At 48.8% G+C, this 17,198-nt stretch overlaps 1 protein-coding gene across 3 annotated transcripts in view; it reads right to left on the bottom strand.

The window, feature by feature from the left end:
* Positions 1–1,095: 1,095 nt before the first annotated feature.
* Positions 1,096–17,198, bottom strand: part of Traf2 (TNF receptor associated factor 2) — a 29,374-nt gene continuing 13,271 nt past the window's right edge. For 2 of the 3 annotated variants that reach the window (XM_028868770.2, XM_037204694.1), the window contains exons 5-11: positions 14,741–14,902; positions 12,880–12,954; positions 11,191–11,265; positions 7,832–8,113; positions 7,277–7,454; positions 3,475–3,623; positions 1,096–2,746 (exon numbers count right to left, since the gene is read on the bottom strand). In XM_028868770.2, coding sequence (XP_028724603.1) covers positions 2,528–2,746; positions 3,475–3,623; positions 7,277–7,454; positions 7,832–8,113; positions 11,191–11,265; positions 12,880–12,954; positions 14,741–14,902 — 1,140 coding nt within the window. In that variant the 3' untranslated portion in view covers positions 1,096–2,527. The remainder of the gene's footprint in view (positions 2,747–3,474; positions 3,624–7,276; positions 7,455–7,831; positions 8,114–11,190; positions 11,266–12,879; positions 12,955–14,740; positions 14,903–17,198) is intronic. The other variant, XM_037204695.1, reaches the window with a different exon arrangement.

Below are 17,198 nucleotides of genomic sequence, written 5' to 3'. Positions count from 1 at the left end.
CCCGATTCTGTCAGCGTTCCCCCACTTCAGACAGGCTCAGACTCTGCCTGTCCTGACTCCTCTTTGTCCCCACACATACTGCACTTTTTGTTTTGGTTTGGTTTCTTGAGTCAGGAACTCACTGTGTAGACCAAGCTGGCCTTGAACTCGGAGATCCAACCTGCCTCTGCCTCTTGAGTGCTGGGCTGAGGGTGCATGCCACCATGCCCAGCCCTCTGGGGATACCTTTCTAGTCTTCCCATTCCACAGTTCTATCTCCTGTGTGTGTTAGATGCACACACAGTAGGGATGGAATCCAGGGTCTGTGCATGACAACTGTGTTCTACCACTGTACTACACCCTCAGCCCCTCCATTTGCCTTTAAGGAAAAGAAGTAACTCCAACGTATCAATCTACTAGTTTGGAGTGGGGATTGGTAGAGAGCTTGAAGGAGGCCTGGAGTTCATTCCCAGCACCATATAAGCCAAGGACAATGGCATACACTTGTATGACAGTACCTGGGAAGCAGAGGCAGGAAGATTACAAGTTCAAAGTTATCTTTGGCTAATTAAAGAATTAGAGGCTGGCTGAGCCTAGAAATTCTGCCTGAAAAAAAAATTACCAGTTGGGCATGGTGGTAGAGAAACCTTTAATCCCACTTAAAAGGCAGAAGCAGGCAGATCTCTGTGAGTTCAAGGCTAGTCTGGTCTACATGGTGAGTTCCAGAATAGTTGGGACCACTCAGAAAGACCCAGTTTCCAAAAAAACCAAAAGACAAAAAACAAAAACAAAAACAAAAACAGCTTCAACCTGAATTACCTAATTCTAGTTTTAAAACAGACACATTTCTAGAGAAAAGAAAAAAAAAGTATACATTATATATAAATGAGCTGCCAAACATAGAAACTGTTAGAACTTTAAAACATTATTTAACTGATCATATCTCAGCTTTGAATTTTTCTACATCAAAAAGGTTCAAATATCAGGAGGCAGGGGCAGGTGGATCTCTGTGAGTTCAAGGCCTGTCTGGTTTATCAATCGAGTTCCAGAACAGCCAGAGCAGTTATACTGAGAAATCCTGTCTTGAAAGAAAAAAAGTTCAACCACAATCAAGGATCAATGTTAGAAAGACCAGAAACTTTTACCAAGCAGGAAGAAAGAAAAATGGACAGAAATGGGCAGTTCCTATGGAGAAATTCCAGAGCAATAAAGCTGGTAAAGTCAGCCCTCAGAGAAGTATAAGTAAGTTACTACAAGGCACACAGGTCACACACAGCTGTAAGACCCCTGATGTAGTTCTCTGCAGAGCAAGTACAAATACCTAAGGGACAGCCATGTAACACCAGCTCTCCTGGGGCCACGGGTGACAGGCGGGCCTAGACCCTGGTCCAGCTTACGAACTCAAGGCACAGACTCAGGAGAAAAAAACAAGATGTGTCCTCCACCAGAAAGCCACAGGGCAGTCAGGGGAAGCCAGTCCTCCGCCATGATGCCATCCCATGCTGTTTCCGTATACTTTCAAAGCCGACACATACAGAGTGAACACATTCAGACAGAGCAGGAACCTGAACAGGTCTAGACAGCAATGTTTCCTCAATCACAGCAGGCTCACCGAGATGGGCATGGATGGGTCCACCCTGGTGCTCTCCCCATTTCCTATTGTGGTGACTTGAAAGCGGACCGAGGGAGACTGGATATGCCTTCTGACTAACAGACATGCCCAGTACCTAGACCATGGTGCCTCCATTCCAACCTCAGTCCAAAGAGTGAACCAGGCCAGAACCCTGAGGAAACAACCTTGAACATGAGCCAGGCAAGGGTCAGTCCTTCACTTCTGCACAGGCAGACCCATGATAGAGTGCTCACAGGGAGCCCTGGGCTTGAAGGGTACAAGGAACAGACAGTCAATGTGAAGAGGAAAGCAGAAGCCCCAGAGGGCCATTTCTACCTAGGCTGGACACAGCAGGCATCCTGGAGCCAGATGAACACCACTTGTCATAGACTTCTGAATAGTTTAATCACTTCTCCTCAATACAGGCCACCTGGCAGGGCTGTGCAGCCCAGGCAGGCCTTTTCCAGTGCCTGTGTCTCAGAGTGCTTCTCCCCTGGGCTGGGCTCTGCAGGGGGATGCCCTTCTCCTGTGAGCCCCTACCTCCTTGCCACAAGCCAGAGTGGGTAAGTTCGACCACCACACTCTTGCTGCTGGTGGAGCTCTGAAGCCCTCTCTCTCTCTCTCTCTCCAGGCTCTTTCTGAGTACCCCACCCAAGGGCCTCTCCCTTCCCCAGACAGAAAAGACAGCAACAGCTTTTCTACTGGAAAGCTGAGAAGACCCCAGCTTGTCCCACAAGGACCCTGAGCTGAATGGACCCCCCACAGTCCACCAGTTGAGGACCAACTGGAGGCTCCTTCCTGCCTTTCCGTGTGATGGTGACTGGCTTAGGCTGAGGCCCTTCCCAGCGCTTGCACCAAGCCTGCCCACCCTTGTGTGGCAGGGCCCTGGCCCAGTGAGGCAGCTCCTCACTGAGCTGCTATTCCTAGTACGGGTGGCTAGAGTCCTGTTAGGTCCACAATAGCTTTGATGAAGATAGCATCATCCCGCACATAGGAATTCTTGGCCTCCATCTTGGACACAGGGCAGAAGAGGGGGCAGCCGCTGGCGATATTCATGTCACTGACAGGCCTCTGGAAGGAGGATGAGGTCACATCAGGCCTGAATGCGTCGATTACATGCTCCCGGTTGTTCTGGTCCAGCAACATCAACGTTACCTGAGAGAAGTCAATCCAGGAAAGGAACAGGTGAGTCACCTGAAAACCCCACATTAGTCCTATCCTATCTCTCCCACAGCAGTGTGCCTAGATACACTGGCCACAGTGTATTCAGCTCCTCATCTGGGAACAACACATGTTCAAGGTTGTATTGCATGCTCATAGTGTCTGGAAATTGAGGCTAAAACTCAGTACTACACATTGTACTCCTGAGTGCTATTTCTTTCTAGTGTTCAGCAACAGATGTTTTCTTGCCGTGATCTGGAAGCACTTTACAACAAGAACGAGGCCCGACTGTTGGCCCTGGACTGGTCAGAGTCCCTGGCCTCCTAGTCCTCATCATCTGCTCTGCCTCCTCCACTGGCTTCTGGGGAGAGAGCTGGGCCCTGAGTGATGAAGGGACCATCCTCAGTCCGACCTGGTCTCTGGAGGGTCAGTTCCTTCATTAAGGAAGACCCTGGTTTTAAACAGTCACATCCTAACTCTGACAGTCACAGAGGGGCTCTGGGGCTGTGGCCTTCCCTTGAAGCACACTTGCTTCCCCAGGAGACTTTCAAATGAGTGAGTCAAGCAGCAGTCATATGTTCCACAACCAGCAGTGGGAAATCACTGGGGCACCACAGCCAATGTGCTGGTTATGTACACTGTCTTGGACAACCTGGCTACTCGGAAGCGGAACCCAACCTCACTCACAGATTCCCCCTAAGATCCTGGGCTGCCCCTTATACCTTCTGATTAAAAGGCCACCGCAAGAGGGCATCATTGGGGCCTTTCATCACCACGAAGAAAAGAGACAGATGAGTTCCCCGCCCAGTGCCATCGCCATTCAAGTAGACTCGCAGACACATCTTGTAGCCGTATCTGCTTGTGTAGAAGGCTGGAAGTATGGAAAGGGCCAGTGAGAACGGGCAGGACACAGCCCTTCCACCTGCAGCCCACCCTCAGAGAGGTGAAAACATAAACAACCATTCAGCTTTTGGGAAATATCAGGGAAGGTGTTCCTCTCAAAAGAACCCCCCAGACCTCCAGACAATCTTACCATGCAGCTCAGGATAGCCCCCAACTCCAAATCCTCCTACCTTACTCTCTTCAAAAAAGTTATTAATGTGTGTGCTCATATGCAATATTCCAGAGAGGGCCATGCATGCTATGGCATGTATGTGGAAACCAAAGGACAACTCTGTGGAGTCATTTTTCTTACAGTTTTTTGAGACAGGGTCTTTCTAGGTAGTCCTGGGACTCACTATATAGACCAGACTGGCCTCAAACTCAGAGAGATCCACCTGCTTCTGCCTCTCAAGAGTTGGGATGAGCTGGGAGGTGGTGGCGCACACCTTTAATCCCAGCACTCAGGAGGCAGAGGCAGGAGGATCTCTGTGAGTTTGAGGCCAGCCTGGGCTACAGAGTGAGTTCCAGGAAAGGCACAAAACTTCCCAGAGAAACCCTGTCTCGAAACCTCCCCCAAACCCCCAAAAAAAGAGTTGGGATAAAAGGTACGTGTCATCACACCTGGCTTTCTCCTACCACTTTTTTAATTTGTTGTTTGTTTGTTGTTTTTTGGGGACCATTTCTCTGTGTAGCCCTGGCTGTCGTGGAACTATCTCTGCCAGGCTGGCCTTGAACTCACAGAAATCTGCCTGCCTCTACATAAAAAAATTAAAGGCATGTGCCACCAACACCCAGCTTCTCCTACTACTTTTAATGTGGATTCCAGACAGCAGTCTCACAAATCCAATGAGCTATCTTGCTGCATCTGCCCTTTAAAGTTAGAATTAACAATGATAATTTTAATAACCTCAAACTGTAAGTATTTTAAAATATTAAGAACTATGGTGGAAAAACAAAAAACCAGCAGCGGAGGTCCTCAGCAGAGCTATAGAGGGGGACCAGGCCATAGGAACCCCAAGTCTGCCTCAGCAGAAGCTTCTGAGGAGCAGAAACTCAAATTGGTAGGCAATGTCCCTCAGCCCTACAGCGTGGTTCTCAATCTGCGGGGTGCGACCCCTTTGGGGTAGCAGATCAGACATCCTGCACGTCAGATATTCCCATCACTATTCACAGCAGTAGCAAAATGACAGTTATGAAGTGGCAGTGAACAATTTTACACTTGGGGTCACCACAACATGAGGAACTGTATTAAAGGGTCACAGCATTGGGAAGATTGAGAATCACTGCCTTACAGGTAATAAACAGCCAGAATATGGTTAAGCCGTGTAAGACAAGAACTGGACCTGGTAACAAGCTTCTCAATGAGTTCAAGTTCAGCCTGGGCTACACAATAAATCTGAGGTCGCCTTGGCCATGGCTATCATATGATACCCTGCCTCAAAAAATAACAGAAGACACACCATATACTATTAAATGCAAACAAAACATGTAAATAGTTGGTTGTGAAGACTAATTTTAGTGTCAAGTTGACTGGGTCAAGGACTACCCAGAGGGCTGGGGAAGCACTATCTCTGAGTATCTGTGAGGGCTGTTTCTAAGAGACTGGTAGATGAGCGGTGGACCACACGGGAAAGATGCTCTTGGTATAGGTGGACCCAATCAACTGAGACTCCGAACAATAATAACAGAGGAAAACCAAACTGGTCTCCCTGCCCTGGGGGTAGGACCTGTCTATGGAGTTAGACATCAAGCTTTTCAGTATCTGGACTTCAGGGTTATACCAGCAACTAGGGTTTCCACATAAAGTTGATCTACTGTGGAACTTAGCCTCAGTAATCATGTACACCAATGCTTAACCACCTTTAGGAATCTATAACTGCACATGCTGTAGTATGGGTCTGCAATGTCCCACACCATTGCCATTTGTTAAACATCTGATTCTGTCTTGAGAGGGTGGAACCTTCCTAAGGTGGGGCCAAAAAGGAGGTGTTTCAGTCACTGAGGGGATGCCCTTGAAGAGGACAGTGGGATCTCCACTCATCCCTCTTCTTCTGATTCCCAGTGGGAGATGAAAAGCTCTGTACCAGTCTGCTTGCCATGATGTGCTGCTGTGAGTCAAAAGAAGTGTGTCCTCTCAAGGGAGAGCTCAACAACAGCATTCAGCTGGTTTCCCCCAAAGGCTGCCTGCTATAGTGACCCTCACAGCAACAGGACTATCCATGCCCCACAGATCTAAGTCTCTGCGGCAGGGCTCCAAGTACAGCGCTAAAAAACTACCATCCCTGTTCCTTGTAGCCTTTGCCTGCTACATAAACCTGGACGAGCAGCCATATCCAAAGCAGACCTTTTACACAGACCAGTGTTCCCCGTCTACAGCCCCAGGAGACTGCTGCAAAGGATATGGGCTCCTCATGCTGGACCCTTACCACACTAACTGTAGAACGCCTGGAGTCCAAGCCTGCACACTCCACCGGTCACCACCTACTAAATAAATCACCTGAAGGGGAGGCACTGCCCACACAGACGACCCAAGTCTAGAAATAGTATCAGGCACCCCAGGCTGCCCACGGGTCCCTTGGCGTCTCACTAAAACACTTGTTTTCCTAGTCTCAATCCAAGAAGGGCTCTAGGTTGGTCTACTTCTGGCCTCTGCTGATGCCCCTGTGAGGATGGATATACTACAGAGCTGAGGGGAGTGCTCTGTCTTCTATAGCGCGGCAGGGACCACCAGCGCCAAGGCAAATCCAGGAAGGAGAGGGTCTCCCAGGGTCTCAGCCTTGACCCGAGAACCTCTACTGTAGTGGCAGTTCTGTGAAGGGAGCCCAAAATAAAGTGAGTGCAGGTCAAGTTCGGACAGCTGGTGACTACATTATCAAGTAGGCTGCCGAGCAGGAAGAAGACACTAACAAGGGCACAGACAAAGGCCTGGGCCATCGCGGTCTGGGGCACCCAGAGGGACACGGACAGAAGGAAGAGAGGTAGGGCGAGAAGTGCGTGCGGAGCAGGCAGTGCAAGGGAAGCAAGCTGGGCCTGGCAGGCACACAAACCCGTCCTCCCCTGTAGCTCCCCGTGGGACCCTTCAGAGGAGCTCAAGAGCGCCCCTCTACAGACCCTGTAGATGGAGAGGAGGAGACAGCAGACTGAGGAACATCCTCCCAGGCTCCCTGCTTGCAGCAAATACCAAAGCTCAACCTAGTTGGACTTTGGACGAGCTTGAAGCCATGGCCCTGCTTGGAAAGGTCTGCCTTTCATTACTACCGCAAAGCCACCATGCTCATCTGCAGGCGACAAGGGACAGGCATACTTATCCACATCTAACTCCTCATGTCTATAGACTCCCTCCCAACTGAGTAGGGCACACTGTCCAATTTGCTTCTCTCTCTCTCTTTTTTTTCTTCGAGACAGCTTTGGAGTCTGTCCTGGAACTCACTCTGTAGCCCAGGCTGGCCTCGAACTCACAGAGATCCACCTGCCTCTCTGCCTCCCGAGTGCTGGGATTAAAGGTGTGCGCCATCACCGCCCGGCCAATTTGCTTCTCAAGGAGATGCAGACACTCCTGGTGCCGGCTGAATATGTGCCCTGCCCCAGCCAGAGAACATTCCAGAAGGCCTCTGAAGCAGGTGGGAAGACCACAAATGGCACCTGGGGAGAAGATAGCAGGTGTACGGCCAGCTACAGCTTCCTGACGCTTCCTGGCAAAGTCTGAGATCTTCCAGATGAAGACTCCATCATAGGTGGATGCTTCCAACTCTGAGACCTTCTGCTCCAGGTCGGCCATGGCAAGGTCCTTGAGGCCAATGCTCCTCTCTAGTTGCTGCACCTGCAGAGCAGAGACCACTTCACTTTGATAGGAAGGCAGGGACCTGACTGCTGTACGCTGTGCATCCTGAGCTCCCGTTTCCCACACTGCTAGCCTTTAGAAGTCGCTCAAGTCTTGTCTGTCCCCAGGAGCTACCTCCTAAATGTGAGGTACATGTTCCAGTCCACTGGAAGGCTCTGGGCCTACATGTCCCCAGCATATTGCATGACTCCTAGGCCAAAAAAAGTTTTCAGTTGCTAGCCCATCAAACGCTACAGTTGAGTCTCTCAGAGCATGAGAATCAGAAAGCAAGAGGCCAAAGTCCAAATCTTGGAGTTCTATTCTATGCTGTCCAGGCTCCAAAGATGCAGGACTCACTCTCCCCGCTAGGCACAAACCTTGTTACTCAGGGCCTCAATCTTGTCCTGGTCTAGCCGATGCTGCCGGCTACAAGCCTCTGCAGTCACTGCCACCCGCTCTACTTCCCGGTTCAGGACGCAGACAATGTTCTCGAAGGTGGCTGTCTTCTGCTCCAAAGTGTGGCAGCGCTGCAGCAGCTCCGGCCCCGCCTGGTTCTGGCTTGCCTGTGAGGCTGGGGACTCCAGGAACGAGCTCAGCAACAGGGCCAGGTGTTCCCGCAGCCTCTGCACCTCATGCTCCTGAAGCTCCTCAGTCTCCACCTGTGGTACAGGACAGGGTGTGTACAGAATCGGCCGGGGTAGTGCACACCATGGGCCGGCCACACTGTACTGGGAGATGTGAGGTTGTTATCTCAAGATGGAAGCTCTCAGCTACTGCTCCAGCACCATGCATGCATGCATGCATGCCTGCCTGCCTGCCTGCTGCCATGATGCCCACCATGATGATCATGGACCCCTCTGAACTGCGAATCACACATAAATTCTTTCTTCTATAAGTTGCCCTGGTCATGGTGTCTTTACACAGCAATTATAGAAAAGTAATTAAGACACAACTAAATATTTTTGAACTTGTGTAAAAAAAAAACATTTTTTTATTTTTTTGTTTTTTTGTTTTTTGAGACAGGGTTTCTCTGTGTAGCTTTGCGCCTTTCCTGGAACTCACTGTAGATCAAGCTAGCCTCAAACTCACAGAGATCCGCCTGCCTCTGCCTTCTGAGTGCTGGGATTAAAGGCGTGCACGGGCCGCCACCCGGCTTGTGTAAAAAATTTTAAGAAGTTAAATATACTTCAAAATTATAATATCATTCATTACACTGCATGCTAATTAAGAAAAATAAAAAGGCACAGTGGCAAATGCTGTGGTGCTATATTGTATACCCTAATAAAATTTGCCTGAAGATCAGAGAACAGAACAAGCTACTAGATTAAACATAGAGGCCAAACAGTGGTGGCACACACCTCTAATCCTAGCACTCAGGAGGCAGAGATCTGTCTGGATGTCAGTGAGTTCAAAGCCACCCTGGACTACATGAGATTTTTCAGTCTAGGAGAGAAACACAGCCAGGCAGTGGTGGCACACACCTTTAATCCCAATACTTGGGAATCACATGCCTTTAATCGAAGCACTTGAGATCTCACACTTTTAATCCCAGTATTTGGGAAGCGCGCACACGCGCGCACACACACACACACACACACACCATTAATCCCAGCACTAGGAAGGAAGTGATGGCTGGGTGGAGAAAGGTATAGAAGGCGTGAGGAGACGGGAACTAAAGGCTTTTTGGCTGGAGAGCTTTCGACTGAGGACTCAGGCTTTCAGTCAGAGGATCTGAGGAGTTGGTGAGGTGAGGCGTGGCAGTGGCTTGTTCCTTTGTCTCTCTGATCTTTCAGCATTTACTCCAATATCTGGCTCTGGGTTTTGTTTGTTTGTTTGTTTTGTTTGAGACAGAGTTTCTCTGCGTAGCTTTGGAGCCTTCCTGGAACTCTAGCTAGGTGGACCTCAAACTCAGAGATCCACCTGCCTCTGCCTCCCAAGTGCTGGGGTTAAAGGTGTGTGCCATCACTGCCCGGCTTATTTTTTTTGTTGGCTCTGTTTTTTTTTTTTGTTTTTTGTTTTTTTATTAAAAAACCATTTGGCAATTTTTTTTTAATTAAAAAGCCATTTGGCAATTTATGTTACAAATGCTTTTAATGCCAGTATTCAAAAAGCAGAGACAGATGGATTTCTATGAGTGCAAGGTAAGCCTGGTCTACATACTAAATTTAAAACTAGCCTGGGTTACACGGTAAGAATCTGTTTCAAAAACAGAAACAAAACACCAAAAATCAAAAACCAAACCCAACCTAAAACAGAATTAGGCCTGGCAAGATGGCTTAGCATGTCAATGTGCTGTCACCAAACCTGATAACCTGAACTGAATCCCTGGGGCCCATATGCTGGAAGGACAGAACCAACTCTGAAAGCTGTCCACTGGTTTCACATAGATGTCATGGCTCACACACACAAAATAAGTGTAATAAAAACATTTAAAATAATAAAAAAAAAATAAACTAATTTTATAAAGATACACTCAAAAATAAAAAGAAACCAAGACATCTGTGTCCCCAGTTGGAGGCACAGGCACCTGGATGACGGAGGCACAGCAGAAGTATCTGCACCTCACAAGGCAGGCGCAGGTGGAACTAAGATGAACACAAAAAAGACATGCTATCTGCTTAGTGACTTCCTCAGCAGGGGCCAGCAAGGTCACCACAATGCCAGAGCTTAGCTGAAGCACCCTATATCCGAAAAGGCCCAAGGCGACAGCGGCTCAGCTTCCTGGTAGCTCTGAACTTCCTTCTGCAGGGACTCAGCTGCTTTGAAAGGGAGCAACTCTCCGACCCCCAACAGAAGAGGACAGAGCTGCTCTGTTACCAGACACCACATCCTCAGCTTGCCTTCCTTCTTACATCCTTCTTACCCCTAATGCACATAGCCTATAGGCCCTCTGTGGAGCAGCCCGTGGTCAGGAGTCACGAAGGGAAATGATGCCAAGGAGATCCCATTGTGGGGGGGGGGATGACAATAAACAGGGAAATAGCTTGTACAGGATGAAAATGAGGGGTCTGCACAAATAGAGAAGGGGGGCATGTGAACAGGGACCTGTGGAGGTCTGAGGGAGTCCCCAGAAATATAGCAAGGCAAAGGGTTGGGGTCAGAGGGCAGAGGTCTTGGGAGAGGGACCATAACAACTGTGAATCAGAACTTGGAGAGGCCACAGGAGGGCCAGGTCAAGCCCTATCTTGTTTCCTACTTTAACAGAGCAGCAGAGTGGGCAGGAGGTACCCAGCCAACACAGGAAGGCTGGGGACAGGCAGGAGATGACCAAGTGACAAGCCAGCAGTGGGGGGACAGGATCCATCTGCCAACAGTCAAGGATTCATTAGCTGCATGTGCAGTATGAACCAAGAAGAGAATCCAGCAGACCACTGGGCACTAAGGCTTTAGCGAGACAATGTAACAATCAACAAGCTTTTCTTTCCTGGGAGATATGGGAAGAGGGTGGAGAACAAGGAAAGAAGGCCAAGGTGTGGTCTATGGTGTCCACTAGGTATCCTGGGAGGCTCGAGGTGTCAGAAGCATATTATATATGGGTAGTAATCAAAGTCACCTAGAGATTTCCAGAGGGTAAGCCTGGGTACCTGAGGGCAGGAAGAAGGGATGCTGAAAGAAATAGCCAGGGAAGATACCAGAAAGGCTGAAGAACATAGGAGGAGTCATAGCTGGAGACCATTTTGGATAAGGGAAAGACCCACTCAGGCCCCTAGTCCCTAACAACAGACCCTTGACTTACCATCTCAGGACAGCCGATGGTGTGGAATCTGCAGGGAACCCGACACTTGGTGCATGATCTAACATGGTCCTGAAACTGGAGGGTCAAGAGAATAAAGTTACCAGGGTCATTGTCATTACTGAGGGTCTCCTATCCCAACCCACTCCATTCTTAATGTACCGATGATGTCAGATTTAACAAAAGAAACCACTGGATGCATCCTATTGACCTTCTCACTGTCAGGCTAAATCAAGATTAGACAAGCCACTGTCAATCACTGTGGAAAGGAGACATTTGAGGATTGCTGTGGAAAAGTCTAGTTCATGGTTTTGGGGAGGTCCATGCCACACAGAAAGCAACCCAGCTGTTATTTCTGTCAGTCTTGAGAGTATATAACCTTGAAACCCCTGGACCTCAGGCAGAATATTCAGATTCACAAGCAGAGAGCGTAAGAACAGGGCAGGTCCTTGTGTTATGCAGGGACCGGATAGAATAAAAGAACTATTGATGAACACATGAAACCTGAGCACACACTCGACTGAACACAAGCGTGTCTGGAAGGGCAGGAGAAAGACCACCTCTTTGGGACCCAGTGTGAGGGTAAGGAGCCATCCTCCTTCTACCTACCATTCCAGGCCGCAAGTGTGGTCAGACTCGCCCTGTGAAAAACGCAACTTAAAAAAAGAGACCAGGGGAGGCTGAAGAGATGGCTCAGTGGTTGAGAGCACTGGCTTATTGTCTAGAGGAGCTGGGTTTGATTCCCAGCACCCACATGGTGACTCACAACTCCAGTTTCAGGGGACCTGAAGCCCTCACACAGACATACATGCAGGTAAAACACTAACATACATGAAATCATTTAAAAATAACAATAAGCCAGGCATGGTGGTACAGTCTCTAATCCCAGCACTTGGGAGGCAAAGACAGGAGGATCTCTGTGAGGCCTGTTCTACAGAGTGGTTCCAAAACAGTCAGGGCTACATGCCAAAAACCTTATTATATTATTTGGGGTAACTAAGTCTATTTCCTTGGGCCATGGTCATTTGTATTTAGCTCAAAAACAAACCACCTCTTATTTCCTGGTGGTGAGAGGTGTATTTTTGTTAACAAGAAGGAAGCCCAGCTCAGTGGCAGAAAGCCTGCTTGGTAAGCATGAAGCCCTGAATTTCAGCCCCAACACTACACGCCCCCCCAACTCCCAAAAAGGAACTTGTCCAACTCTAACAACACAACCCATGATTGTGTGTGCACACCTACAATCCTAGCACTTGGGAGTTGGAGGCAGGGGGATCAGGAGTTCAAGGTTATCCTCGACTACACATTAAGTTCCAGGCCAGCCTGGGCTACATGAATCCCTGGTAGGAGTCAGGGTAGGGATAGGGGAATGCCAGACAAAGTGAAAGGTGGCTTTAAGGCAAATCCATGACTTTAAGGCCAGCCTTGTCTACATAGCAAATTCTAGGCACCCAGAGCTATATAATGAGATCCTGCCTCAAAACAAATAAACAACAACAACAAAGCCAAATGAATATTGGAGAATAAGCCACCATGCCCAAGAACATGGCCGTCCTGGTAACAACAAGTAAACCTCACTTTGCTGCTATTCTCCCTCTGAGCACTAGGTCATAAAATTTCCCAAATGACAGCCCTTCACCACTGCCCATCAGGTCTAGCACCCACGGTCTTCAGAAGATGGAGAAATTGCTCTACCTTTTCCCGAGAGATCTTCTTCTTGCCGCAGCCTTCACAGGTTAAGGGGAACTTAGGGCAGACCTCGTAGTGTACCTTAGAGAAAACAGCAACATTAGATGGGGATGCCAACACCAGGACAGGGCAGGGAAGGAGGAGGGGACACGTGAAGTGTCAAGAGAGCAGCAGCACTTAGGAGGACACTGATGTAGTACTCCTGGCTCCTCAGACCCTCTCTGAAAGCTGTGTTTAACACTGAGTGAGATCCAGTAGGTGCCCTTACAAAGTCAGACTTTAGGACTTTCTTCTTCCTCGACAGCCTCCAGGGAACACGAGAAAGATGAGGAAAAGGGAGCATCACCACTTTGCAACTCCTGACTAGAACAAAGGGTCTTTGTAGAGATTGAAATGGCGGTGCAGGACTTTCTCAGAACTAGACTACACTGTCCTCACGTGGGCCCAGAGCACAGCCAGATTCCCTTCAAGAGAGACTGAGATATACTACTACAGCATGCCCAACATCCAGATGTGATCATCCAGCAGAGGAACAGAGGAACACAGTGCCAACACCCAGGATGTGGGAGGAAACAGAGTAGGCAGCTGAGAAAGGGCCTGGAAAAAGATACCGATGACCCTGACTCCAGCAAATGTGAGTGAAGGATACCTTCTCACTCCACAGCGGGAATGTGGGCAAGTCAGAGAGGGACAGAGTAAATATCATTAAATCTTAGATATGCTCCAGCTTGGAAGTGCCCCCAAGATCTACACACTGAGGGCTTAGTCGCTAGCACAGGTGTGCATGTGATGTGATCCAAATGAAAACTCTCTAGGCCACTGGGAACATGACCTCAAAGGGGACACTAAGTCCTCAGTCCCTTCCTCTTCCATTCCCCTATCATGTACTCCAAAGCCAAGACAAACCTTCGCTTTGGAAAGCGATTATCTCAGGCCCTGTTAAAGTTATGGCAAGCTGTTGCTGATAATACATCGTGAACTACTGTAGACAAAATAACATGCAGTCAGATTAGCTCATGAACAGGCTGGAGGACAGGCACACAGCTGGTGAATCACAATGTTGTTTTCTCTACCTGCTGTTTCAACTTTTCCAAAATAAGACATGTTTTTCTTGTTGTTTGGGGCGAGGTGGGGTCCTGAGCGCTGAGATTATGAGTCATCACACTTGGGTATAAGCACTTGAAAAAGAAAAAAGCCAGGCAGTGGTGGCTCATGCCTTTAATCCCAGCCCTTGGAAGGTAGAGGCAGACAGATCTCTGAGTTCGAGGCCAGCCTGGTCTACAGAGTGAGTTCCAGGACAGCCAGAGATACACAGAGAAACCCTGTCTGGGAAAACAAACAAATAAACAAACACTTGAAATTTTTTTAGTCCTGCATGGTGGAACAAACCATTAATCCCAGCACCTGAAAGGCAGAACCAGGAGGATCTCTGTAAGTTTGAGACCAGCCTGGTCTACATAGCAAGTTCCAGTCCAGCCAAGGCTACAGATGAGAATCTGTCTCAAAATATACAGGTAAATACTTCTAGATTTATTTAGTTTATATGTATGAGTGTTTTGCCTGGTAAACCATGTGCTTTCCTGGTACCCACATAAGTCAGCAAAGGGCATTGGATCCCTGGAACTGGTGTTATGGTGTACCATCATGTGGGTGCTGTGAACTGAACCCAGGTTCTCTGAAAGAGCAACAAGTACTCTTAACTGTAATTACATACCAAAGCCCAGTCCCACCAAGAACCTTCTAACCTCCATGGCACCATGGAGACATGTATGAAGCAGAAGCTAAGCAAACTCCAACCATGGCAGCAAACTCTAGCTGACTGCCAGTGTGCAGACAATGCCACCCAGGCTGTACCCGCCCAGCGCACCTCCAGGTCTGAATGGCTACAAGATGCCCTGCAGTGCTGGCAGCTCAGGCTCCTTTTGGGGCATTCCTGCTCAGTGTGGCGCTCCTTCTCGCTGAGGCGGACCAGGACTTTACATGCAGGACACTCGGTGAGCAGGAATGGGCATAGCCCTTCGTGGCAGCTCTGGCAACAAAAGAAGGTATATGAAGATAGCATGCAGACCCTGCAGGTGACCCAGCACATGCAAGTGGCTTGGTGTTCCATGTTACCCTGCCTACTCATCGTGGAGACTGCCCTCCTCGAGACCACTCACCGTGAAGACACAGGTCAGTGCACCCTCTTTCCACTTTTGGAAAGCAGGATGCTGACTCCTAGCTCCACTGCAGCTGGTCTCTGGGTGAGTGGTACCCGAGGACACTCACCTCTTCAACTGTACACCCATGCCCCCCTCCTCCCTGTGTCAGCCCCCAACTAAGTAGTGGACTGTTCTCCAGTATGAAGACAAACACCGTGGGGCCATGCTGCAGACCTTACCAGTCCTGACCTCATTGCTGTTACAGTGGAGGCGGGAGGCAAAAGATGTACAAGGGAGACATGGAGATCATGTGAAAGTAGCTCCGTGGCTCCCAGCACCTGCAGCTCTGGGCATGGCTGCCTAGCGAAGGCCTAACATACCACATAGACAGCCAGGCTAAGGTGCTGGGAGGTCAGCCTAGAGGCAGCCGTTCTCAATGTACAGGATGCATACCTGAGGTCTACGCTGTGAAGGGCCAGAGTGATACACAAGACTACCCCACCCCAGCAGACTGAACAACAGGAGCAAACCACGCCACAGATGCACTGTGCCTCTCAGCTGACCAATAAGCACCAATACAGGGACATCCTACCCAGTAAACCAGGAGAGACAGGGCAATGAGCAAGCCCCCAGTTAAATGCTTTCCTTTGTAAGAGTTGCCACGGCCATGATGTCTCTTAGGTTACCAGAGAAACATAGCATTAGAGGTTTGTTGGTTAAGCTATCTTCTTGTTTTCCCTCCTTACACTTTTGTGGGGGGTAATGGGGGGGGTGAGGATTGAGACAGGGTTTCTCTATGTAGTCCTGGCTGTCCTAGAACTTGCTCTATAGACGATCCACCTGCCTCTGTCTCTCAAGTGTTGGGATTAAAGGTAGGCACCAACCACACCTTGAGACCCTAATGTGGTGATATATTGTTTGTAATCTAAGAAATAAAACTTGCCTGAAGATCAGAAGACAGAGCCAGCCACAGTTAGCTACAGAGGTCAGGCAGTGGTGGCACACACCTTTAATCCTAGCACTCAGGAGGCAGAGCTCCATCTGGATTTCTGTGAGTTCAAGGCCACACTGGGCTACATGAAATCAATCCAGTCTAAAAGAGAAATAAAGCCAGGCAGTGATGGCACATACCTTTAATTCCAGCACTAGGAAGGCTGAGACAGGAAGTGATATGGCTGGGCAGAGAAAGGAATATAAGGCAGGAGAAGACAGGAACTTGCACTCTTTCAGGCTGAGGAGTTGGTGAGGTAAGAGGTGGTGGCTGTGGCTTGCTCGGCTTCTCTGATCTTTCAGCTTTCACCCTGATATCTGACTCCAAGTTTTTATTAAGACCAATTAGGACGCGTGCAACACCCTACGTTAAGCATACAGGTCAGCAGAGGAAGCACACTCGGTACTGGGCAGCCTCCACTCCCCATCCATACAACTCTCACCTTCTTAAATGCAAACTCAGTCTCCATTAAGAGACTCCTCTGCCCTGGAAACCTTTACCTTACTGCCCCTGTTATGGACACATGTGTGCATGCAACAGCATAGAACTGGTCCCCCGTGCCTGGCTCATCTCACTGAACTCAGAGAGGCTCTGAAGCAGAAGACACAAGAGGAGAACCACCAGGAGAAGGCTAATAGGCAAGAAGTAAGTTCCTGAGGCTGAGAGAAAATCCAGAGCAGGGCAGGAAGGACCATCAGCAGGGCCATGAAAATAGAGGCTACAGCTCAGAGTTGTCCAAACAATTCTGGAGGAAGGTTGTTCGGAGGGGACAAGAGGGTGAGGGACCCTCATTCAGATCCCAGGAAGCAAGTGGGATTCTAGATAAGGCGTGTACATTCAGTCTGAATGCTGGGCAACCCCTAAGACAGGACACACAGGAACACAGATAACCACACTAACAGTCAAGTCTAAGGGGCTCTCTGGCCCAGCACAGATGTGCTGTATGCCACACCCCCATAACTCTCTGAGTAGACGACAATTAGTTATTAAAACAAACACAAAGAGGGGCCTTGAGGAGTTACTATGCTGTAACAGTTTCTAGAGCGTAAACCTAAAGCACAAATAGTTAAGTTACTATAATTTAGCTAAAAGGCTATTTATTTTTATTTCGGGCTGGGGAAATGGCTCAGTTGATAAAGTACTTGCCACACAAACACAATGACCTGAATTTTTCCATGTAAAAAGCAAAACAA

The sequence above is a fragment of the Peromyscus leucopus genome, chromosome 4 (assembly GCF_004664715.2).
Source record: "Peromyscus leucopus breed LL Stock chromosome 4, UCI_PerLeu_2.1, whole genome shotgun sequence".
NCBI classification, from domain to species: domain Eukaryota; kingdom Metazoa; phylum Chordata; class Mammalia; order Rodentia; family Cricetidae; genus Peromyscus; species Peromyscus leucopus.
Note: the sequence above shows the minus strand (reverse complement) of the source record. Positions and strands in the feature narration are given on the sequence as shown.